The sequence below is a fragment of the Ailuropoda melanoleuca genome, chromosome 14 (assembly GCF_002007445.2).
Source record: "Ailuropoda melanoleuca isolate Jingjing chromosome 14, ASM200744v2, whole genome shotgun sequence".
Classification (NCBI taxonomy): Eukaryota; Metazoa; Chordata; class Mammalia; order Carnivora; family Ursidae; genus Ailuropoda; species Ailuropoda melanoleuca.
In genome coordinates this window covers 82,433,015-82,459,063 of record NC_048231.1, presented here as the reverse complement: position 1 = coordinate 82,459,063, position 26,049 = coordinate 82,433,015, and the positions used below count along the sequence as shown (strand labels likewise).

The window sequence follows — 26,049 nt, the reverse complement described above, 5'->3', positions numbered from 1 at the left end:
ATCTTAAACCTCCCCTGAGATCATTCGCCAAGAGTTAATTTCCGTTTCGACTAGAAAAAAAAAACTGTGTATTTATGGCCACAGATAAAGTGGGGGTAGAGGGTAGTGGTGGTGAAGGGAAAAAGGAAGGGGCTAATGTGTTGCCTTTCTAAAACGTGCAGATAATCTGTGGGGAGGATATGCAGGCTATAATTAGTTCAGCCTCCTCGGGTTTTTTGTCTTCACAAGGAGGTTCTTGTGAGGTTTGGGCTGGTGTGGATACTTCTGTGTGAACGAAGCTGTAAGAAGTGTATTTCTGCAGATGACATTTTGACACGGAGACGATCTCTCAATCCCAAACCAATCGCCTGCGTGGGACGAGGAACGGAATGGGGGGGGGTGTCAGGAAAAAGGCCTCAGAGCAGGGGTGCGCGTTTGGCCCCGCGTTCCCTTCCTCAGAGAGGACAGGCCGGCCTGCTTGCCGATCTGTCCCCCTCGGGTCCCTCCCCTGTTGGGTTCGTGCAGTTGCTGCTGCTGTGTGCTTGGCTGCTCTCCTGTCGCATGTCCGTCTGTGGCCCCTCACACGGGGCGCCGACCTGAGCCCCGCGCTCACCTGCCCTCCTTGCCCCACGGCAGGTTGCTGGAGGCGCAGCTGCAGGCCCAGAGCCGCGAGCACGAAGAGGAGGTGCAGGGTCTCAAGGTGCAGGTGGAGGCCCTGAAGGAGGAGCTGGACAAGCAGCAGCAGACCTTCTGCCAGACGCTGCTCCTGTCCCCAGAGGCCCAGGTGGAGTTCGGTGTCCAGCAGGAGATCTCCCGGCTCACCAATGAGAACCTGGTGAGTGACGTCGCCCAGTGGGTCCCACTCTGGGAAGTCGTGTTCTGGACGGAGATGGGGCCAGCAATGGCCTTTAGCTGACTGGGCGGCGTTTGCGTCCTCGGCCCTGTAGCAGGAGCAGAGACTCTAGAAAGCACTGTCAGCGAGGGTTTAGGACTGGGGTTGGTGGCCGCCGCAGGGCCATGCCGGGCCCCAGGATTCGGCCCCCTGCCCTCCAGGGCTGGCTCGTCTGTTCTCACAATGCTGCCTCCTGGTTTTAGGACCTCAAAGAACTGGTAGAAAAGCTGGAAAAGAATGAGAGGAAGCTCAAGAAACAACTGAAGATTTACATGAAGAAGGTCCAGGACCTCGAAGGTAAGGCGTGTGCGTCTGCGTGCGGTGAGGCACGCGTCCACTCAGTCACGAGTGAGGGAAGGGAACGGACTGCCCGCTGCCCTCTGCACACTCTTCCTGTTTCGCCCGTTCTCGGGCGCCTGTGCCCAGTCCAGCCGTGGGGTAGACTAAGTCAGACCCCACGAGCTCACACATTCTCAACTGGCCAGAATCTGGGCTAAAATACGTAAATTCGTCGGGTGTTTGGGGGCTTACTCTGAGCTCCACACCGAGACAGTGGCCCTGTGGCCTTGCCCTCAAGGGGCTTAAAGCGGGGAGGCAAAGCTTTTTGGTGTGGAAAAAATGCAAATAACACATGGATCCTGACCACAGGGGCTCATTCCATGTGACGGGTAATCAGGAAGGAGAGGGGTCAATCCTGTGATTAAATTTCCAAACTGGAATCTGGTCCAGAAAGGTCAGGCGGGTTTAAATTTTCTTCTAGAAACATCCAGAATGTTTTCTGCCTCTGACTCCTTGCTATAAATCTGTCACTCCCCAGCCCTTCTAGGCACATGCCACCTGGCATGGACTCCTCCCTTGTCCCCTTACTGCCTGTATCCCCCGTCCCCCACCACCACATGGATCCCCACCCCCTCATCCTTTTACTCTCATCTCAAGAGCTGTGTCCTCAGGGCTTGAGTCCCATCTCTTGCTGTCCTAATACCAAGTGCTTCTGGACGCAGCACCCAATGCAGGGGTCATTTGTTTAATCACCTGGTTATGTCCCCCTGCTGCTCTGGCCTGCTGCTCTGGGCATAGGAGGTGGCTCTGTGAGGCCAGGGCTATCTGTTCTTTTTTTTTTTTTTTTTAAGATTTTATTTATTTATTTGACAGAGACAGCCAGTGAGAGAGGGAACACAAGCAGGGGGAGAGGGAGAGGAAGAAGCAGGCTCCTAGCGGAGGAGCCTGATGTGGGGCTCGATCCCAGAAGGCTGGGATCACGCCCTGATCCAAAGGCAGACGCTTAAGAACTGCACCACCCAGGCGCCCCCAGGGCTATCTGTTCTGCTTAGCCCCTCTCCATCCCTGAGTCTCTCTGTTATCTTTGAGTTCTCATATTCCTGGTCACTCAGGCTTCAGGCTTCTCTCTTTTGTTCAGTCTTGAAGACCTATCATTTGCCCACCCCTTCCCCCCCGCAGCTCCCCCATGACTACAGGACCCTCCAGGTTCCCCACCTGTGCCCCTGCTGCTGTGTCCAGTCACCTCCTCTTTCCCTGTGGAATGCAATGCTCCCTGTCCCACTGCGCCTCACCAGCTCTCCCCACTCCTCTCCTGTGCCACCCAGAGCCTTGTATGACCTGGGGCCTGGTGGATGGGTGGATCAGCTCCTTCCCACCTGGTTGTTAAGGTTCTGCCCATCCTTCAACCCTTCTCCTCCCTTAAGAGCTCCATCAGTCTGTCCAGCCTCATCACCACCCACGCTCCACACTGGGGGCTCGGCACCGGGCCAAGTTGCACTGTAATACATGTTTCCAATTAAATGTAGAGATGTGTCTCCTTAGCTGGACTGGTGGGTCTGTGGTTGGATACTGTCTTATCCACTGCTGTGCTTAGAACAGTGCCTGTTCATAGCACACCCTCAGACACGCTAGGAGATAGCCCTCAGAAGCCCACCACCCTGCCCCTGCTTCCATAGCCAATGGAAGTCCTGAGCGAGGGCTGACAAGGCCTTTGTACCCCCAACCACACCATTAAAACACCTCTTGAATAATTCCTTACATTGTTGGAAAGACCGCATTTAGCAGCCCTGCTCCTTGCTCTGCCTCTGGGGGCTGGAGACCGTTTCCTGCTCTGCGGCTGGTACCATCCTGCTCCACTGTCCACGGGTCAGAGACAGTGCCCGGGCTGTGCACACCTGGTGTTGTCTTGCAGCTGTCATGGCAGCTGCCCTGTGGCCATACACAGGGAACGTGGTTGGGCGGGCCTGGCCGGGGCCCAGGGCATCCTCACAGACAGACGGCAACCCCATTTCTTAGAGCTGGGTGGGAAGACACAGTGGCCTGGTAGGATGGGTTGTGCCTTATGTCCTTCCCAGGTTTTCTCTGGTCTGCCTGCCTGGTGGGGTGTCTTCCCTACCCTCATCCTGCGGGGACCCTCGTACCTGGTGCTAAGTTCCTTGGGTCACACTTGGAGTGGGGTCTGAGCTGACCACGTAAGGGGTGTAGGAGCTCAGAGAACCCAGATGCTGGGTCCCCAGACCCAAACAAATGCCACTGACCTAAGACATCCCTACCTCTCAGGCCTACAGCCTGGAGGTCTCTACTCACGCTCCCTGTCTCTTTCCTGCCCAGCTGCCCAGGCCCTGGCCCAGAGTGAGCGGAGGCGCCATGAGCTCAACAGGCAGGTCACTGTCCAGCGGAAGGAGAAGGACTTCCAGGGCATGCTGGAGTACCACAAGGAAGACGAGGCCCTTCTCATTCGGAACCTGGTGACAGGTCAGGACCCTCTGTGTCATTCCAGCCCCTCTCCCCTCCTCCCCCAACTCCACTGCCAACCCAACATAACCCTCCCCCTACTCTGCATCCCGCACCTGCCCCACCCCCACCCCACCTCCCACCCATACTCGGCCCTCCACCCCCCTCCCTTCACAGGGTTGCCTTTCTAACCAGCTCCCAGGCGATGCTGTGATGCTGTGGGGACAGCACGAGCGGCTCTCCTCGCCAGCCCCAGCTCTGTCTGGCTTCCCCATGCCTGCCTTTCCTGGCTCAGTACGGCAGCTGCCCGCAGGGTAGGGGGAGGAGGCGTGGAGGAGAGATGCCTGGATGGAAAAAAGAAGACTCTTGGGCAGCCTGGTCCTCTGGCCCCCGAGCCACGAGCTCCACGACTTGGAGCCTTACATGTTCTGTAAAATGGGGATGTGGGAAATACAACAGATGGGAAACATGACAGGAGAAAGTGCTATGCTAAAGCCTCAGACCCTGCTCCGCATGACAGCTCTGAAGCCGCTTTGCAGGGGCGCTGGAAGGCCAACTAAGAGGTAAACGTTATTTTAGAGGAATGTGAGTTTGCCAAGGTCCCACCCTGCTGAGCACCTTGCCGAGGGCCGAGCGCTGCAGAAGCAGGGGTGACTCCAGGCTAGGGCAGATTTTGCTTCCGTTCTTTGCTTTGGGTATTTTCAGTAACTGAGTATTTTGGCTCTTTTTATGAAGGTTCATTCCCCCTAGAGTTGTCCAGCAATTTGACGGAGTCCTCTCTTCCCTCAATAGGCTACGTCTTACTCTAATGCTGCTAGGAATGAGCCTTTCATCTCTGGTGAATGAAACTTAAAGTTCCCAACGTTAGAGTCAGAAGCTAATGAGTCTGCTTGTGCCAGCAGGCGGGTGGCTCTCTCCCACTGTCCCTGCTCAGGTGGCCCCGACAAGGCCCTCTGCCGCTAAGCTGCCTGCACGCCGCGCCCAGCCCCCTTCCCTCTCGTCATGCAAACGAATGCCAAGACGTTATTTGACCTCCTCCTAGGTCCCCAGCGCGGGCTACTTGCTGTGGAGGGTAGAGAAGTGTAGAGCCATCGGCCCTGTCCCCAAGACACTAACGCTTCGCTGGGCAGACCAAGCGAGTCTATGGGAAACGGGACTCAGATCCCAATAGGACATTCCAGGACGGGACAGGCTGTTTGCAGGCTCTACGTGGGTCAGGCCACCAGTCAGTGGAGAGGTGGGGGAGACTGGCATCAGGCCGTGGCACTCTGGGTGCGGGAGGAGGGTGGCTGTGGCCACTCAGCAGCCTCCTTGATCTGTTCCTGGCTCTGGGGATATCTGGGCAGCTTCTGCCAGGTACATTGTTTCCAGACTGATAGTTAAGCGGGCTAAAGGCCCCTGTGGCCTTCCGGGCCCTGGCCATGGGCTCTGTCTTTGGGAACGTGCGGTTCGCTGAGTTCTCCCAGAAGCTGCACTTGCAGTCGGCCGTGAAGAGCCCGTTGTGCCGGCTGCTGGAAGCGCTGCTGCGGGGCGCAGCCGCCCCGGACTCTTGCTGGCTGGGGAGCCGCCTCCCTGCCCCTGGCCCGCACCCCTGCTCAGCGCCAAGGGCGGGGCCCTCCGTGTGGAAAACTGGGCAGGGAGCTACCTGCGGGCTCTTTTCCTTCATGTCGTAAGGAGAGGGCATTCGGAGCCTGCGTTGTTATTCTAGTCCAAACAATTAGGAATGTGTTTTTGTGAGTTTGGAGTTTTTAACTAGTTTGAAACTAGGGCTCGACGTCAGAAGGTATCTGTGTATCCTAGGCAGCTTCTCCCCTACTCCTTCTCTAGCACCCCCCATGAGAAGTTATTGTTACAGGAAAATATGAAAATATATGTATTTCAGGGGCACCTGGGTGGCTCAGTCGGCTAAGCGTCTGCCTTCGGCTCAGGTCATGATCTCAGGGTCCTGGGATCGAGCCCCGCATCGGGCTCCCTGCTCAGCGAGGAGTCTGCTTCTCCCTCTCCCTCTGCCTCTTCCCCAGTTTGTGTTCCCTCTCGTTCATTCTCTCCCTCAAATAAGTAAAGAAAATCCTAAAAAACAAACAAACCAGAGCAGGCTTGGCGGAGCCCCAGGCATCGGCTAGAATCTAACTGTCGCTGCTTGTCGCTGCCAGAGCTGAAGCCGCAGACGCTGGCGGGCACCGTGCCCTGCCTTCCTGCTTACGTCCTCTACATGTGCGTCAGGCACGCCGATTACATCAACGACGACCTCAAGGTGCACTCCTTGCTGACCTCCACCATCAACGGCATCAAGAAAGTCCTGAAGGTAGGTGCCCCGCGCCGGAGGCGGTGGTCGGCGGTGAATGGAGGGAAGCCCACCCCTGCGCATAGCTCGGCTCTGCCCAGGCCTTCCTTGCCTCTGCAGCTCTGAAGGAGAATGCTAGAAGCGCAGCCAGCCAGTGGCACTGGGCTGCTCAGGCTTGGAAATCCAGTGTTGCATCCGGCCACCTCCAGGGAACCCTGGTGCTTTCAAAAGCCTTGACGAGAGGTGCTAGGAGGACATTGTGCCGTGCTCGAGGCAGGACTGACCCTGTCCTGCAATGACATTCAGGAACACCACCTGAATATAGGCCTTCTCCCAGACCTTTCCAAGGAGCTGTCTGCCTGCGCCCAGGCAGGATGGTGGCATGAGGAAGGGGGCCGGCATTTATCAGCTTCCAAAGTGAGGAGGCCCCAGGCCGGGACAGGGCTGCACACAGGGCTGCATCCAGGGCACTGGAGGAACGCCAGCTGAAGGGACGAGGCCCTTACCAGTGTAGGGACAGCCCCTACAGTAAGAGGCTGGCCCGCAGGGAGGTGAGGCCAGACTGCATAGAAGCTATGGTGAGAGGTCAGATTTTTGAGGGAGATCCGCCCTCCAGAAGAGAGATTTATATTTATTCCTCCTTCCAGGCCCAAGCCCCAAGCGGCATTGCTCTCAGAGACCGCCGTCCATCCTCACACGCACTGCCACTTGGGGATGCAGGCCGTCCTCAAAAGCAATGAGTCCTGACCTCTGTCGCCTGCCTTCCTCTCCCTTCTGGGGGTGTGTCACACCAGCCCCTGGCTTCTAGCTTCATGCCAGCTTTGTTTCAGTAATCGCACCTCCTGCCCAGTTTTACCCGCTCCTGGCTCCAAACAGACATGTGGTGACTTTCAGGTCTGAGTCTCCTGCCTCGACCCCTAACATGAGCTCTGTCCGGGGGCTTGTGCCAGTATGGGCACATCGAGGGCTGACTTGAGAGGTCACTGCCTCAGGGAAACCTTCCCTAATCACCCGGCTCCACTAGCAGGCCCAGCCCTATCTGTCACTTTCTGTTCGACCCCCTTGTTTTATTGTCGTCAAAGCTCCCACCTCTGACATTTGAACAGGGGCAGTTTGGGCTGACAAAATAAGCTCTGGGCCGTCATTGGCCTTAGGATGGAAACTGTGCCGTAGCTCTTCAGGCTGTGCTGCAGCCTTTTTCACCAAGTTACGGTTTACAGTCATTTTCCAGAGGGTTGAAACCACGGGACATCTGATCTCTAGATAAATGGGTACCAGAATTTCACTGGCATGCTCTTCCTGTCTCTTAGGTTGGATCGCTGACAGTTCAGAGCCTGCCAGGGCCAGCTGCCCAGGGGTTAGCATACAGCCCAGGGCTGCACAGGTGTGCGCCCGGTCAGGGAACCGGGTGGGTGGGGGGGGAGGGTCTCTGTGCCCTCCCCAGTAGCGGGGGAATGCTAACGCAGCCCCTTGACCGTGGATCTCCTTTTCATGACGGGCCATCGTGCCTGCTTGGGGCATGCTGTGTAATTTTGGAAACCTGGAACGAGAGGTGCCAGGTGAGCATTTAACCAGATGGGAGCCACTACTCATAACGAGGAATGTCTGTTTCTTTTCACAGAAGCACAATGAGGACTTCGAGATGACGTCATTCTGGTTATCCAACACCTGCCGTCTCCTTCATTGTTTGAAGCAGTATAGTGGGGATGAGGTGAGTGCTAAGATAAGCCCAGCTCCTAAAGGGCTCTTAGAAACCATTAAACTGCCCCAAAGCCTCCGTCAGATCCTCATCTCCTTGGACACAGCCATGTGTGTTCTGCTTCAGGGCAGATCTCCGCTCAGAGATCAGGGGTGTCGTGGAAGGCAGCCCTGCTCTGTCCAAATGTGGTTCTACCGGAGGAGAGGCTGTAAGGTCTGTGGAGGGCCCTCTGGGACCTCGGGCTCTGGGCACGCCTGCCTCTACCTGGTAGCTAGACGCAGGGGTAGGCAGGCCACAGGACAATCCCAGGAGCCCTGGAAAGTACCCAGAATCGAGTAAGTAGAGTTGGTGGGGGAAATGAGTTTACATAAGCCATCCTTTATCCAAGAGCCCCTGGGACTCTCCAGGGAGATCCTTGTGACCTTAAATTTTGGAAGCAGCCCTGGAAGAGCCCAAAGAAAGCTCGGTCGGTTGTCTGATGCATGAAGTCTGTCTCCTAAGCCAACCAAGTAGTTTGTCCATTTTAAGGCTGACACCGAGAAGAGGCATGACATGATCAAACTACCTTTGTACCCCTGGACCTTAAGGCCCAGCTTCATACTTCTAACCAAATTTGGTTCCTCGACCTGCAGCCCAACGGACTGCATTATGTCATATTCTACTCTGGACCTCAAGGGCCCAGCTTCGTCTGGAACCCACCATTCCCAACACCAGTCCCTGAAAGAACCGTGCCCACACTCTGCATTTAGCCCAGTAGCTCGGTGACACAGGGCACGTCCTCAATCTGGTTTCCCCAGTAAGAACCCCACCTCACCCCAGACACCACTCCCAGGCCCCTGGGGAGTTGCCTTGACTTTTCCTTTCTCCCCTTCTTTTTTGCTTTTATTGAGAGTAAACATAGTGGGGGGCTTAAGACCCAAAGCCCAGTATAGCCAGGTCTGTGTAGTCTAAATAAAGAGGGAGGAAAATATGTATCTTAGCTGTCACAGCGATTCCCTCTTTCACCTGCTTTTTAGTTTTTATTTAAAAAAATGCTTGGCAATGTGACCTGGTTTGAGCGGCTTTGCTGGCAACGGCCACCCTTTTGAAGACACTGATCTTTTTGGCTGCTCTCCGTTTACCTTGGCCTGAATACAAAGGGATGTTGGTCACATGAATCCTTTCCATATTAGCAGTTCTCTTAACAACATTATTTCCTCTTGTTAGTATAGAAAGCTAAGAGGACATGGGGCTGTAGCTGTGAAATCATTTCCGTTAATCTATTAATTCTGATACCCAACAATAGAATCTATGTAGAATTTCTCATTATTAAATCTTAATCTGACCCAAGGTCCTACTCCTTCAGTGGCTGTGTATTTCACATTGTAAAGTAACCTGGTCTGTTAGGGGAAGAATGGGACAGAGAATCGGGATGAATCCCTCTGTCCCTGAATCTACTACCAACCTGGGTTTGCTGCTGCGGGGAAATCACAGCCTCGCGGTGTGGACTGAATGATTTAGCAGCTCCAGCTTTTCTATCATGCTGAGTTTTTGCTCTGCCTTCCAATTCAAGGGCCACCACTGAGGCCTCTAGGAACTGACAGGCTCTGGTGGAACATCATATTAACAGAGCATGGTGAAGCCCCACAGATAGGGTGTCATGAATGTGACAGAGGCCCGGAAGTCCTGCTGAGCCCGGCAGACCGCCGAGCCTCGGTAAAGCACCCTCTCTCTCTGCAGGGCTTCATGACTCAGAATACTGCCAAGCAGAATGAGCACTGTCTTAAGAACTTTGACCTCACCGAATACCGTCAGGTGCTGAGTGACCTTTCCATTCAGATCTACCAGCAACTCATTAAAATCGCTGAGGGTGTGTTGCAGCCTATGATAGGTAAGCTGGCAGCAGGAGATCTCCAGCACTCATTGTAGGGTCAGAAACGATGGTGAACACTGCCCGCTTTCAAGGAAGCCAATATCTTAGGTGTGGCCTCCAGAAAACCGGAACCTTCCCACTGAAGGCCGTGAGGAGGTGTGTTCTCAGAAAGAGCTATGGAATCTTCCATGGGTAACAAACATAAATTTAAAAGGTATAAATGCACATACGGTGAAAAAATATAATCCTCATACCCATATGTACACTTTATTCAGGAAAAAAAGCATTAAGCACGTGCACATGAAGCAACACAGTAGCAAGTACTCATGCAGTAAGGATTCATTGAACACTCTGTCCAAAGCAGTATACTTGGACACTTAGCATGAAATCAGAACTGAAACATAAGAGCCGTTGTTTTTTAAGTTAAAAATGACACGCACACACATACACGCATCACTCGGGATGCTCCATGAAGGCTGGGGAGGGAATTGTCCCCTGTGCCTATGTTGTAAAGCTTCCCCTTGGGTTCTTACAATACAAATAGGTTACAGGTGATCCCGGTCGGACAGAGTGCTCCGTTGCTGTCCAGAAATCTATCATCTAGGATAAGGTTCATTCCAAGTTCTGACTCCTGAGAGGCTTCTTAGGACGTACCAGGCACAGGGAGCACTGGGGATACTTCATGACTCCAAAGAATGAGATGGCAAAGAGCATCAGTTCTGAAGTTGGACACCCCTGGGTTCAGATCCTGGCCCCTGCCAACTCCTAGTGTTGTGACTTTGGGCAAGTAATTTAACTTCCGTATGCCACAATTTCCTCATCAGGAAATGGGTTGTTGGGAGATGGAAAGAAATACTGAGCATAAAGCCCCAGGCACACAGTTAAACATTGTTTAATAAGTGTAATAAGACCAGCTAACCTAAGATTTATATGGTCAGTGGTTCATGGAAAAGAGCTGTTTGGGGGCGCCTGGGTGGCGCAGTTGTTAAGCATCTGCCTTCGGCTCAGGGCGTGATCCCGGCGTTCTGGGATTGAGCCCCACATCAGGCTCCTCCACTAGCAGCCTGCTTCTTCCTCCTCTCCCACTCCCCCTGCTTGTGTTCCCTCTCTCGCTGGCTGTCTCTATCTCTGTTGAATAAATGAATAAAATCTTAAAAAAAAAAAAAAACTATTTGAACATTAGTAGGATGATCTCAGGGTCCAGAGCCAAGTCAGTGGGTGGGCCGGGACTAGACCCAAGTTGCTCAATTCTCAAACTTTGGACTTGGCACAGAAACCAGTACAGAACTAAGTTGGTACATGCCATCACTTTGTCCCATCACTAATGAATTTAAGTGCAAATTTGGTCTACAGATTTGGCCCAGGATTTCTATATGGAAACCTTATTCCATATAGACACCAACACATTAGAAATCCGACACTAAATGCTGTGAATTTCTGAGCACGTCAACATTGTATACCAGTGGATGGTGCCATCACCAGAGCCTAAAGCACTAAATGATCTGAGTGGTCCAAAAATAGATCTTCCCTGGGGAATATGCCAGCTTCTCCAATCATGCTTTTCTTTCAGTCTCTGCCATGTTGGAAAATGAGAGCATTCAGGGTCTATCTGGCGTGAAGCCAACGGGCTACCGGAAGCGCTCCTCCAGCATGGTAGACGGGGACAACTCCTACTGCCTGGAAGCCGTCATCCGCCAGCTGAATTCCTTCCACACGGTCATGCGCGACCAGGGCCTGGACCCTGAGATCATCCTGCAGGTGTTCAAGCAGCTCTTCTACATGGTCAACGCCGTGACCCTCAACAACCTGCTCCTGCGGAAGGACGTCTGCTCTTGGAGCACCGGCATGCAGCTCAGGTAGGAGGGGCGCCCGGCCCGAGCCACGTGGCTGGAGGGGCCTGCACCCGCCAGCTGGAGTCTGAGCCCAAGACCTTTGTCTGACAGTGAAGTCCAGACCTAACTGATGGTCCTTGTCACAGTGAGCGTGAGACACAGTTCCATTGCCCTTTCGTTTGTTGGTGGAATTCCACACCAAGACGGGTGATCTGGTAAACAAATTAGTTCAGAGCTTGAAAGATCTTTACATACCCTAAAGACAACATGGATAGGTCGGAAGGAAACGTCAGTGAGTTTACAGACTCACAGAGGCTGGCGTCGAAGTATAAATATGTTTGTGGGTGTTAAATATCAGTTGCTTCGATTCAACAGATCGAATGCCTCATTCTCCCATTAACAGCACAGACACTCCGCGTACCCCATCTCTGCTTGATGTTAAACACCCGCTGGATGACTAAACGTAGTCATCTGGCACAACGTTACTGAGCGCCAGGTCCTCTTCAAGCTTTTGCTCCACGTGAGCTCCTGAGGGTGAAGAGAATGATGCCACTGTTTGCTGCGGGTGGCACCGTGAACACAGCAGGTGTGCTCATCCCAGTGTGTTAGGAGCCCTGGCCTAACACAGCTCACTGTGTCCTGTGTCTAAGGTACAACATAAGCCAACTCGAAGAGTGGCTTCGGGGAAGGAACCTTCAGCAGAGCGGAGCCGTCCAGACCATGGAACCCCTGATCCAAGCAGCCCAGCTCCTGCAGTTGAAGAAGAAGACCCCGGAGGACGCGGAGGCCATCTGCTCCCTGTGCACCTCTCTCAGCACGCAGCAGGTACGGCCCGGAAGCCAGCAGGCCCACCTTCCCGGCCAAGCCCGTTCCCGCCGGCGGCTTGTCTGGTGTGCGGTGCACACACAGACTTCGTGGCCCCCCAATGACACGACAGAAGCTGTCACAGACAGAGTGTTCATGGGTGAACTGAAGACCGCCTTGGTCTGTGGAACAAGATGCCACACCAGTCCCCCCATAATTCTCTGGGCCCTCTTGCTCACATAGAAATATAAGGTAGTAAACCCACAAAGCATTAAGCTTGGATAAAAATGTATTTTTGGTTTTGATAGGGGGAGGGGAAAGGGCAGAGGCAGAGGGGGAGAGAGAATCTGAAACAGGATCCATGCCCAGCACGGAGCCCACATGGGGCTCGATCTCACGACCCTGAGATCAAACCAAGAGTCGAACGTTTAACCGACTAAGCTACCCAGGCACACCTGGTTGGTTGTTTTTTTAACATAAAAATATTTTTTAAACAAAATGAGTTCTGGAGTGTTTCTAACTAGAAATTTTAAATTTTGTTCAGAAATGGGCAGCATCATGCCTTTGGCATTAAATAAATCACTTTCTTTACAACTAAACTTTTGTTATGGCCACGTTTTCACTTAGAATCCATTGACGTTATTTTAAACGGTCATTAAGAACCTAGAGGCATTAGAATGTGCTCTTCCTCCCTGCCCTCCCCCGGCCAAATTGTATCTATACTAGGACTCTGCTGCAGAGATGTTACCAGTCTATCAAGAGATAAATCCTGTCCCCACACAGACGACTTGCCCTCTATTGTGAGTGTGCCTATTTAGAAATGGGCCAACACAAAGCGGCCTCACAAAATGAGACTAGCACAGGGAAATCAGACTTTCCAAGTTAAATCATGCTTAAAAGAACAAAATCCAAACTCAATATTGTAAATATACCTTTCCTTACCTCCCCCACTAACTACTAAAGGATGAAATGCCAGACTCTTCAGAGAACTGCTGCTTTCTATAAATGTACTGGAAGTTTTCATACTTTATCCCCCTTTTAAATATATTTTGCTTTCCGAAGTTTACTTCTAGGATTCAACTGGCATTGCTTTGCATTTGGGCAGGCTACTTTCACCAAACAATTGGTAGGCAGACAGGAGATTATCCACTGTTCAATTAGGAAAAATTGTTCCTTTTATAAGTGATTTGGGGGTTGGGAGGCACGGTCAGACAACACTTTTATTATCTAAGGTAAGATCTCCAGTACTCTTTAAAAAACCTTTAAATTACTAGTAGATAAGAGGCTGAGGGATTTCAGGCCACAGTTTCTTGGAATCATTATCAGGGCAGGTAGGGATGTAGGAGACACGAGTGCAGTAAGAGGGCTCAGGTCTAGCAGACGAAGCGTCTGGTCTGTAGTTTACTAATCGTAGGCTCCCTCCTCCACGTCACTCCAGCTCCAAGTTAGGGGTTCTGTCTGAAGAAGAGTGTACTCTTGTGCCAATGTCTTATATTCTTTGAAAGCCAAAAGTTGTCTTATGTTCCTTTAGCTCTGTGCTAAGCTTTTGTTTTTATTCCAACAGATTGTCAAAATTTTAAACCTTTATACTCCCCTGAATGAATTTGAAGAACGGGTAACCGTGGCCTTTATACGAACAATCCAGGTGAGTTTTAAAATATTAATCAATTTTATAAAGTCCTGGTCCAAAACTAATAGCAATTTTATTAAGCCCTCATCTGAAAATAATAAAGAAAATCGAAGTTTAGAGTTTAACTTTGCTTCTGTATATTAATAAATCACTGGTTATATTCTAAGCCAAAAGACCCTATGTTCTAAGGCTTTTCCTTTAGGTAAATACTAACTATATCACCCATGAATAACTTACCTACATACACAAAAGACTGAACTTTTACATGTAGTCTAAGTATTATTTGCCACTACCATGCACCAAGTGGAATTAACAAAGTAAGCAGAATATCAACCCCACTCATGAACTAAGCTAAGAAATATCATTTTAAAAAAACAATTTAAGCTCTTCAGTCTTGTCTCTAAGACTCATAATATTTGCCCTTAGGAATATGCTTGAAAGAAAACATATTAGGGAAATGATTACTTAAATCTGTCTTGAGATGATGGGATTTTCTTGTCTTGTCTCTCTCTTTTTTTTTTTCTTAAAGATGAGTTTCCTAAAGCTGAGCCCTAGGTGATTTGGGTTGAATGCCTAAACTTTTTTTTTTTTTTTTTTTGAGTAAAGGATAAAAGTTTATTAAGTGAAGATACAGAAAGCTCTCTAGAGTGAGAGGGGTCCCAACAGGGTTGCCATTGAGGGTTGTTGGTCTTTTATAGAAGGCTAACCAGGGAACTTAAATCCTTTTAACACCTCTGTTGATAACACCCTCAATGGCTTACTTCCTTTTTAGGGTCCTCTTATTCTTTGTTGGTCACAGGTGATTATCCTAAAGACACCCACCCCACATGCCTAGGGCAGGGTGGTCTGATTTGTCCCCTTATCTCTGGTTTCCCCCCATCTCCACATTTTGGGGATTTCTGTGAGCCTGATCACATAGCACCCCCGCGCCCCGCGCCTCACCTGTCCCTTACTCGTTCCTGCCCCTGGAATGTAACCCTAACTGCCGTTAGGGAATCGGACGATGACTGCTCTGGCTGCTTCTTGCTGAAATGGGGCGGCGGGCTGTGGCAGTTAGAATCTATCCAGGGGTCAGCCCAGGGGCTTGCGGTATGGCTCCAGGGGGTCATGATGGCCAACGAACGGTACATGCATCAGCACGTGCAATAGCATAAACCCAAAACAAGTTAGGTTCAAAATTATGATCACATCCCTTAAGATCCCCAGTTACCAATTTTGTCAAATAGATCAGTGGATATCTTGATCTTATTTAATTGATCACGAATGTCCTCTATTAATTGGGACACCTTGCAGGAGTTCACTGTAATGTTAAAACAACATGTAAGGAAATTTTTCACACCCCAAATGGTGTAGCAATGGTAGAATGCCTGGGTTTTATGTGTGACTGTAGCTGACAGCGTCCGCATAATGAATCACATCAAGATGACTCAGATGGCGACCTTGTCTCCCATTACTCTGTGGGGACATCTTGAGGAGATACAACACCTTCTCAAACATCTAAGCCTCTTTAGCCAGTGAGGTGTGATCCCAACATACGAAACCAGGATAAAAAGAAACGGACGAAGGTGATCAGGGGAGTCAGGAAAAGGGAAATTAAAATAAGGGTTTATCAAAAAGACACTCAAGAACCTTGAGAACACATGGGGTATGGGAAGCCATTCCCTTTGAGGTATGCTTGGGGTTTTATTCCGAGCGCCTTCCATCGTTGCCATGTAGAGATCCAGAGGTCGAGAACGTCAGCTATGTGAGAGAGTAAATGAACTTTTCAGCATTGTGTCTAGGTAGAAACCAGAGGCTGAAGGTCAAGGGAAGGACGCCAGGTCAGATGGAAGGCTGTTGTTCTACAGGCAGGAGAGAAAGTGCAGCGACATGCAGAGCACAGGGAGAGCAGAGATTGACCAACGCAGATCCCTCAGGAAGGGGGAGGTGCTGATAGAAAAGATCCAGTTAGGACATGGCTACAGGCAGCTCCTGAAAGTGGAGGAAGACTCTTGATGACAAAAGAGAAGCCACTGGGCTCTCTTGACTCCCCACGGATTTTTGTGGAGTGCTGATAATGTACACGAACCAAAGTACAGGTTCAGAAAGTCTTACCTGGTTTTAAATATCTAAGACACACACACATTAGAGGGAGAACTGGAACTGCTTATATGTTGACAATGGCACTGTTGAGAAGAAGAGTTGGAAGTCAAGCCAAAGGTCGAAGAATTTTTGCCACATCAGACTTTGGCTTTGAATTAAGGGCAGAGGAAAAAGGTAGCAGAGGTTGGTGAGATAGCCTCTGAAGATCCCGAGTCAGATTTGGAGTCCTCTTCAGCTGCCAGTTTCAGTGGCTGGCGATGCCATCAAAATTTTTGGTTTTGTTTTTTTGCCAGCTGTAGTTTTATGTTCAATTAGTTTTACGTTCAATTAGTTTTATGTTCAATTAGAGGATACGCAGAGGGAAAGGGTGGAAGGATCCATGCCATCTTCCTGTACTTGAACAGATCTTATGTGGGGTAAATACCGTTTGCTCGTTAAAGCAAACCATTTGGGTGATAGGGCAGAACGTGCTGACCTTTAAAAATGTAAATTTGAGGGGATTATTAAACTCACCAAAGGGCTCACAGATAATTCCTATGAAATGACTACCTTGTGAATTTTAAATAACTATACATATCTCTTCCTGCTGAATTATAAATAATGTAGGTATTATATAACTTTTCCCCATTTTTCTACCCTCCTCTCAATCCTTTACAATTTCTTCAAACCCTTTAAAGAATAGAGCCTACTGATCTACCTAAGGTTGAGAACTAGAAGGACATTAAGTGCTGTGAAACAATTTTAAGAGCCTTTTTCCCTTTCACATTTTATGTACACCTTCATAGGCTGTGTGACCAGGTTTGTAATAATAAATGCAGCCAAGCTGAGAGCTAGCTGACTGTTGAACTTCAGTGATCCTAGAGAGACCGTTCTGCCAGGGTCGCATCTGAGCCACCATTTGGTATCTTAAATTAGTAACAGTGGTTGCTTATTTGTCTCTGAATGTCCTTGCTTCTGCTAAACTTTTCCCATTTCAAGCTACTTTTTCAAACTGTTAAAATTGCTTTAAAATTTTGGCCTGGGGGGGCACCCGGGTGGCTCAGTCGGTTGAGCATCTGCCTTCAGCTCAGATCTCGGGGTCCTGGGATCGAGCCTCACGTCAGGCTCTCTGCTCAGCGGGGAGTCTGCTTCTCTCTCTCTGCTCTCAATTTCTCTCTCAAATAGATAAGTGGAATCTTAAAAAATAGTAATAATAAAACAAATAAAAATAAAATTTTGGCCCAGGGTGTGTGGGTGGCTCAGTCGGTTGAGTATCTAATCCTTGATTTCAGCTCAGGTCATGGTCTCAGAGTCATGAGTTTGAGTCCCACATAGGGCTCTGTGCTCAGCACTCAGTCTGCTTGAGATTCTCTCCCTCTCCTTCTGCCCCTTTCCCCCCCCACTCATTTGCATAATTCCCTCCCTCTCAATAAATACATACATTCATACATTCATACATACATAAAATTTTGGCCTACCTTTCATGTGATACCAAACACATGGAGGTTTTTAAATTGACAAATGGAAATTTAAAGTGTTTTCCATTCATTATCCAGGTTCACCTTCATGCATCCCACCCCCCACTGTAGAATCAATTGACAATCCTATGCTCACACTGATTTTGTTCTAAAAACCTGTTTCCCAGCACTTTTCAAATGCTCCTGCGTTATTTACTGACCTCAGCCCCTCTGGAAGGCTTTAGAAACACAGAGGTGCTGTGAATGACAGTCACCTGCAACATGCAGATACTGGACGAGTTCAACAGATAAGATCTCTTGGTCTTGGCTGAAACAGGAAAATGATGAAATGTCTGGAAAGTTACAACATATCAAAATGTTGTCACTGCCTAAAGCAATGGTGGTGAGTTTTCCTAACGAAAAAAAGTTTTGATAGCTTAAGCCAGTAGAAGATGACCGGGGTTTTTACAAGATTTGGATGTGTGGATTTTCCTCCTGGCAGCATGCATCGTTAACTAGTCTCCCGGGCCTTTGTGTAAGGATGGCTCCACCTGGGTTAGTGGTTCAGAGGTTAACAGGATGTGAACGAGGAGAGGGAACAAAGGGGCATATTGTAAAGAAGACGGGGGCCAGGGGCCAACACGGGACTCACTTCTGCTAGGGAGCTACTTGTTTTCTGTATGCCTTCTATGTTTTGTCTTCCTCATTACTGCCTTTATGTGTATTTAGTTTTTGTAGTGTACCATTTTGATTCCCTACTTTCCTTTTCTGTATATTTTTTCGTTCTTAGTGGCCACCCTGCTGATCACAACTAACATCTTAAACTTGGAACCACCAAGTTTAAATACCAACTTAGTTTCAATTGTACACGTGTTCTGCTGCTGCGTACCTCCATCCCTCTCCCTGCCTTTATGTTGCTACTGTCACATCTGTACATGATGGTCCCATGAACAGAAGCGCATAATTGTTTTCTGCATCTGTATAAATTGTGTAAGAAGGAGTTACAAGCCAAAAGTACCATGCTGGCCTTCCCATTTACCTATGTTGTTTATTTCTTCTGCGGCTTCCAGTGTCCTTCCGTGTCAGCCTGCAGGACTTTCTTTTGTTTCCTCTGCTTCTGTTTATCTGGAAGTGACTTAATTTTTCCTTCATTCTTGAAAGATAGTTTTGCTGGATATAGTTTTTGGCTAAGAGTTTCTTTCAGGACATATAGGTTACCCCACTGCCTTCTGGCCTCCATGGTTTCGGAGGAGAAATCTGTTCGTAATCTTGAGGATACCTTGTAGGTGAGGAGTCCTTTCTCTCTTGCTGTTTTTAAGAGTCCCTCTTTGTTCTTGGGCTTTGATAATTTGACTGTAATGTGTCTCGGTGTGAATGTTTTTGATCCTACTTGGGTCTCTTTTTTATTCTGCTTAGAGTTTGTTGAGAGTCTTAGGGAGGGGTGGGTGTGTGTCTTTCATAAGATTTGGGATGTTTTTGGCCATTACTTCAAGTATTTTTGCTGTTCCTTTCGCTCTTATTCTGGGACAGTGAGGTATATGTTGGTATGCTTTATGATGTCCCACAGGTCCCTCAGGTTCTGTTCACTTTTATTCATTTTTTTTCCTTTCTGTTACTCAAACTGGATAATTTCAATTGCCTTGTCTTCATGTTCACTGACCATTTCTTCTGCCTGCTCAAGGCAGCTGTTGAACCCCTTTAGTGAACTGAAAAGTTTAATTTCAATTGTTATACTTTTCCTAAAACGTCTGGCTCCAAATAAAGGGGGAAAGGGGAGGGGCTGTGTCCCTTTAAATCTTCCAATTGATGCCACTGGAGGAAGTCACAGTATCCCAAGAGAAGCTGAAATCAAGGCAGGCATGTGCCAGTCCATCCAGGAATGCCAGACCAACAGGTGCATGAACCCAGATCTGTGGAGGACAAGGTCCCACTGCCTTCCCTACTGTACCAGCCAGCTTCTCCAGGGGTGTGGGCCTCTGTCCCTCCAGCTGCACAGGGGCTAGAGACTGGGTAAGAGTGGCTGGTTCACACCTACTGCTCCCTCAGCAGAGATCAGCAGCCTCCCCCTTCATCAGGCACTCTCTTGCTTGTCGTAAGTGTCTAGTCAGGTTCCAGCATTCCAGGATATTTGATAGTGGTTGCTTTTTCCAGCTCAATGGCTGCTTCAATGGAGGGACTGAGCCCCAGTGCTTCCCAATCTGCCATTTTGTGTGATGTCACTCTCCCCATTCCAGTTTACAGATGAGGAAACTGAGGCATAGATTAGGTTCAGGAATTTGCCCAGGGTAATGCCAGATCAGAGCTCAGGCTGCCTGCCTCCAGAGCCCACAGTCTTAACCTCCTCACTACAGTACTTCTCATATGATTTCACCTGAAATGTATTTTTCCATTCTTAGATGGAAATGTTTTTTTTTAAAGACTGCCAGAATTTGGGGAGAGCTTAAGGTCACCTGCACTCCAACAAGCTGAAACCAGGGCTCCTCTCCCTGCCAAATACCACAGGGACAGGGAGGCAATGTTCTCCCAAAGCCCAACCTAATTGTCTTAACAAATACTTCCATGATACATGCTAATTCACTTTAGTGAGTTCCCCTAAACTGGCTATTTTTAGGTGGTCTTTCACGTGGTCTTACCCTTCCCGACAGGCACAGCTACAAGAGCGGAATGACCCTCAGCAGCTGTTGTTAGACTCCAAGCACATGTTTCCTGTTTTGTTTCCATTCAACCCGTCCTCGCTGACCATGGACTCAATCCACATCCCGGCGTATCTCAATCTGGAGTTCCTCAACGAGGTCTGACAAGGCACAACCCCCCTGTGGCTCAATTTCCAGTGAGAGCAAGAAGGAAGCCTCTACCGTATGGTGAATTTAGGGGTCTGTTAAATCTGTAAAAGTCGATCAAATCAGAGACTGAGAGCCTGTGCAGAGTGCTGAACGATACGGAATAAGACACATCTGGCATTATTTTTTTTGTACATACTGCTCAGAATAAAAACACTTGAAATACGGAAGATTTTTTTTTAAGTATATGATTTCAGTCTAAACGAATACACGTTATAATCGTCTACCGCCATCCAGCAGCACCCATGGCCATATAAAAGGTGCCAATCTTTCAAATGGAAACTGCCTAGTTTTGATCTTTCATATAACTGGAAGATGCCCAAAGTAAAATAATAAAAATATGTCAAGTAAGTTGCCTTCAGAGGACTTTTAACAAATAATGGTACTAATAACCATGATGCTGTTGCATAGTGGGTGACATTTCCCCAGGTCAGCGAACCACTGGTGCAAATGAGTTTGTGGGGAGAAGTTCTGAGAACAAAAATACAAGGCTTGGGCCTTCTGAGAAGTTTTTTTCAAAAGTATTTTGAATGCCTGGTGATGCAGAGACAGTGGTGTAACTAGCCTCCAAACATTTTAAGGATGGGTTTCTGAAGCAAAATTAGTAGACTGTCCCTCACGTGCTTACACCCTTTTTGCACAGTCTTGGGTTTATGCAAGAGTCATGCTTAAAATGCTGTGGTCCCAAACTTAAAGTGTGAGCAACATGGAAAGACAGTCTTTGTTTCCAGTGCTAGTCCATGTGCTTCCCGAGTCTACAAAACTGTCATGAAAATCTACATGATCTAAACATTAGAAAAAAATACCAACTTTTGTTTTATTTACAGATGAGAAACCAAACAAGTCAGTATGAAAGCCCGTAATCCCTTAATGCCATAAAACTTCTGATAAGAGCATCATGTAATGCACTGTAATTCCATGTAACCGAAACAGTAAAGGAAAACAAACTTGAGAATCAGATTATTTGAAAAAACTTTTCCAAAAATTCAGTTCAGGGATTATCACCCAAAAGTTTTCTGTGTGTGTGTGTATGGGTGTGTGTTCTTTTTAAAGAGTGAGAATAGGGACGCCTGGGTGGCTCAGTCTGTTAAGCGTCTGCCTTGGGCTCAGGTCATGAACTCAGGGTCCTGGGATTGAGCCCTGCATCGGGCTCCTTGCTCAGCGGGGAGCCTGCTTCTCCCTCTGCCTGCTTCTCTCCCTGCTTGTGTTCACTCAGGCTCTCTATCTCTGGCACAGAAATAAAATCTTTAAAAAAAAAATAAAAATAAAAAGATAGAATAGCTTAGGTCAACGCTCCCTTTTCAGGTTATTTTCAACGTTTTTTATTTTTTTATTAAAGATTTTATTCATTTATTTGAGAGAGAGCACAAGCAGGGGGAACAGCAGAAAGAGAGGGAGAAGAAAGCTTCCCCACTGAGCAGAGGGCCCGACATAGGCCCCATCCCAGGACCCTGAGATCATTACCTGAACTGAAGGCAGATGCTTAACCAACTGAGCCACCCAGGTGCCCGTTTTCAACACTTTTTAAATTTACCATGTAAATATGGTAATTACCTCTGCTTTGAAAAAAGGATTAAAACAGAGTATTCAGTGAAATATGACAGCAGCTTTTATGTTCACTGCTTTTATAGATTTTTTTCTTGCCTCTTCAACAGTAGGCATCCTGCATATTCTCTACACCCACTTTTTAGTGTGTTTTCCCCATATGTCTGGTAGATAACGGTATGTTGCTCCCATGACCATGGTGTTTGCAAAACTGAGATGAGCCTCTCTATTACATCAAGATTTCTCTATGAACGGCAGGTAGAACATCCCCTGCGCGCGCGCGCGCACTCACACACACACACACACACACACACACACCCCGTTACTCAGCAAGTCAACTCGAAAAGCTCCTGGAAATACAGCACACTCCAAGCCCCAAACGGTCCTGTGTCCTTTTGGCTCCACTTCTCTGCCATTCTTGTGGCTGCTGGGGCAGAACGAGGCCCAGCACATGGGCGAAGACTCTGGAGCATTCTGTCCAAATCTATGACCCCAGCACGACACCTCCACGGTAAACGTGGCTGGCTCCTCTCGGGTACCGCGGAGCTGTGCCTGTCCCGCCTTCGGCTGGTACAGTTACGTCGCCTGAAACCCACAACCCGCCCCCTTCGACCCACACGCTGACTTTTGTTTGGAAGGCCAGGCTCAACCTACTGGATCTGTGGCTCCCTTTTTTTAAAGTTGTTTATTAAGTATAATTTGTTTGTTGTTGCGCTTTAGTTTAAAACTGAGCCTCTCATGTAGGGACTGACCTTCATCTTCAAGATAACCCCAAATGGCCTTGTTTCGAGTGTGTTAATGAGTCTGAAAAACAGTGATTCCATAAATGCAATGGCTTGTTATCCTTACATTCTGTCCTCATTCTCTCCATCTCCATGGGTCACTCCTGTCACTGTTAATCAGGTGCCAAGGGTTCATTAAATAAAAACTTGGCAATTAGAATAATGGGGGGAGGGGCAGGGGTGTGAACAGTCCTTTTCCAGAAGGGAGAGGCATTTCACTGGAGCTGTACTTAATTTATATATGCTTTAAAAACAAATAGTCTTTTATAGAGTACTAATAACAAATACCAGCGACTGGTTAATGTTCCGGTCAGCCCCGTTTAACACCTCGAGACTGGAAGAAGCCCCTTCAGAGAAACTTTATCACTAGCATTTTTATTCTTTGCCTTTTTAAACATTTTCCAACTTCATGAAATCAATGACTTCATGTAACTTAATTCAACATCAAGGTTTGAACTCCTCACTAGATACCTGTCTCTCTTTCTTATTTAAAATTTAGTTGACACCCCTCTCACCGTGTGCCTTGGGCAGTTACTAAGGTAACTGACTTGTCAATTATTTCTCAGAAATGAGTTGCCGTGGGAAGAGTTTTAATGTTCAACATCACGGTGGAGTTTTGCTTTGTCTCTTGAAACATTAGAAACATTTTAAATATTATTTAAGAATCAAATATTTATAAACAGTCTGTGTTTTCAGCATCACAGGGGACCTGTTTACTGGTAGTAATGTGTGCGATGTATGTATTAGTAACTGTCACTGGAGCTGACAAGCATATTCTCTCCGTGTGTTCTCCCTGGATCATCATAGCTGCGGTTAGCTTTCTGGCACCTGGACAGCAGATGTGACCCAGAGGTAAATAGATTGTTTTCTCCCCTTTCCATGGAGCATGTCCATAGGAGTTTCTTCCCTTGATTTTCCTATACTTGAAATTTTCAGGCTTTTGTAAAAACAAGACAAAAGACAAAACTAGGAACTTGGAACACTTAGGAAAAAATTAACCCTGCTATCATCAATTCACCACTCTTCACTTAGAGCCTTAATGCATTAAGATTACAGGAAATAAATTAGAATTCATTTCTTTTGCATAGAATATATGTAATTGTTGTCATACATTTGACCTCCTTCTAGGCAGTAGGGGTATCCTGAATTGAAGCATCTGTCTCCTGCCTAGGAGAATGAATAGTCACTGCAGTGTGACACCATGGGGCGGGACCCTGTCCTTTTTCCTTCTAGAATATTCCTCTGCAGTGTCTCAAATTAATTTGTTGCATGAGCCAAATAGCCAAAATTCAATTTTTTGCACACATTGGTACCATAATTAGAGAATTAGGGGGTATAGAAAAATTAGAGGTTAATGGCAATGACAAATATAGGGCTGTTTTTTTCTCTTATTAGGTGGATACTAAATATTGGTTTTCCTAAAGAAATTTCTAATTCTAATAAAGCCAATCAAATGATTTTAAGCTACTTTCTAAAATGACATTGTATCAGAACAACCCAGACTTGGATATAACATTTTGCCAGCAACTATTGTTTAGATGAAAGGTGGCTTCTCCGGAGAGGGTTCACATCGTATTCCAGGGTGAATCTAATATTGTAAGAAGAAATACTACTGATAAAAATATTTTTTCATTATGAACAAATCTGTAAACGACACCTTTGTTTATAGGAAAAAAATGCTTGTATTAGCTACTATAGTATTCAGCTGTGGATAAAAATTTGTGGAAATAAATACTTTTGAATAAAGTGTGCCACATCTAAATGCAATTTAAAACTCTGCAGCTATACATTGGCTGAAAAGCAGTATTTTTAATGCCTGCTTGAGAAGCTTCATTCTAGGGCCTACATTCAAACATGCATCATGATCTAAATTTAAACCAGGGGTTGGCAAACTTCCGCCTACAAGTTGGAGGTGGGGAAAAACTTTCCCTGTTAAAAAAAAAAAACAAAAAACACAAGACTTGTTGAGCAATTACTTCAAAGCTGCAGAATTCAAACATGGTAGTTTGGTATAGGAAAAGATGAGTAGATCAATGGCCCAGGACACAGAGCCCAGAGACAGACTCAATCGCATGTATAACTTTGCATATGGTGTAAAAAAAAAAAAATGGGAAAATATTTACAAGATCTGTATGGCGGTGTTTATAAGAGAAGTGAACCATTGACAGCCTGGAGAAATTGTATCACGTTTATGGACAAGAAAACTCAAATACCACAAAACTGTTGTCGGTTGTCTCTGAGTTGATCTGCATAAAGAATCAAAAACTCTCAACAGTTTTTTTGGGGAGGGGGAATTGACAAGCTAATTCTAAGATCGATATGGAAGTGCAAAGACCCAAGGATAAGGAAGACCTTCCTTAGAGGGAAAACTTTCCTAACAAGTATCAAGACTCAATATAAAACTTTAATAATTAAGATGGGAATGTGTGGAAATGGCCCAGACCAGTTGGCCAATGGAACAGAGTGCCCAGAAACTGAACATATATACAGAAACATGGGTAGGCTGTTTCTTACCTACAGGAGTACACGTCAAAATCACCTGGAAATCTTTAAAACCTAGGTCACCAGCCCTACCTGCAGGTAGAGGATAAGGCTTCTCCAGGGATGGTGCCCTTAAACACCCATCAGTAGGAACCACCGTGAAATGCTTCATGATACAGAAATATTGGCCAGTGAAAAGTTACCTCTAAAACCCAACCTCCCTGGGACGCCTGGGTGGCTCAGTCAGTTGGACGTCTGCCTTCGGCTCAAGTCATGATCTTGGGGTCCTGGGACTGAGCCCTGTGTTGGGCTCCCTGCTCAGTGGGGAGGCTGCTTCTCCCTCTGCCCCTCTTCCCTGCTCATGCACACGCATGCACGCTCTCTCTCAAAAACCTTCAAAAATTAATAAAACCCAACCTCCAACCTAAGGATGGACTCGCCTCTCTTCTGGGTGGCTGATGGAAGCAGCAGCTCACTCTTCAGGACAGCCTTCACCTCATACCCAGAGAGGTCTAGGCTTACCGTCAAGGCAGCAACAGGAAAACCGCGAAGATTCAAATTTCATACAAGACACACTTAGCTACTTAGAGTTGAGAAAGCAAAGAAGCCCAACAGCGGGGACCTGGTCTGGCACTTAGGGCAACAGTGCCTGGTGGTGTGAGAAGCTGGACTGGCCCTCCCAGCCAGGCCAGAGTGTCCTCCCCTAGCACCCAATCTCACAAAACACGAACATCAGGCAAGGTCGCTCTGTGCCTATGATGAAATGAGACAACACAAGACCACTTGATGGGTTTGTCTAAATACAGAGACAAGAGCACCTGCAAACCACTCAATCCCAACTCTGCCCTCTCCCAGCTAATTGGAGTAAATGCAGCCTCACCAACAGCCAGGCTAGTCTAGCTCTGATCTGCCTCCTCCTAGATAGGATTGTATCACCCAAAGGCTTGTCCCTACTTCCAGACAGCACCGAACCCAGAGTGAAGCCCTGCTTCTCTGGACCCTCCTCAAATCACCTAAGCAGCTCCTAACACCCTCTCACTGAGCTGCCGTTCCCTAAGCTGTGCCCGCATGAGTGGTGTCCCTGTTGCAGCCCGAATTAAACCCCACACAGCATTGCTCAAACACAGGTGTGTTCGAGGACCAGTCTGGCTCGAGGGCATCAATGCAGTGCTGTCCCT

At 48.0% G+C, this 26,049-nt stretch overlaps 1 protein-coding gene across 1 annotated transcript in view; it reads left to right on the top strand.

The window, feature by feature from the left end:
• Positions 1–20,233, top strand: part of MYO5B (myosin VB) — a 353,491-nt gene extending 333,258 nt beyond the window's left edge. Inside the window, exons 33-40 of the mRNA XM_034642874.1 lie at positions 3,482–3,625; positions 5,758–5,909; positions 7,510–7,599; positions 9,307–9,457; positions 11,010–11,295; positions 11,922–12,096; positions 13,640–13,720; positions 19,869–20,233. Coding sequence (XP_034498765.1) covers positions 3,482–3,625; positions 5,758–5,909; positions 7,510–7,599; positions 9,307–9,457; positions 11,010–11,295; positions 11,922–12,096; positions 13,640–13,720; positions 19,869–20,021 — 1,232 coding nt within the window. The 3' untranslated portion in view covers positions 20,022–20,233. The remainder of the gene's footprint in view (positions 1–3,481; positions 3,626–5,757; positions 5,910–7,509; positions 7,600–9,306; positions 9,458–11,009; positions 11,296–11,921; positions 12,097–13,639; positions 13,721–19,868) is intronic.
• The last annotated feature ends 5,816 nt before the right edge of the window (positions 20,234–26,049 follow it).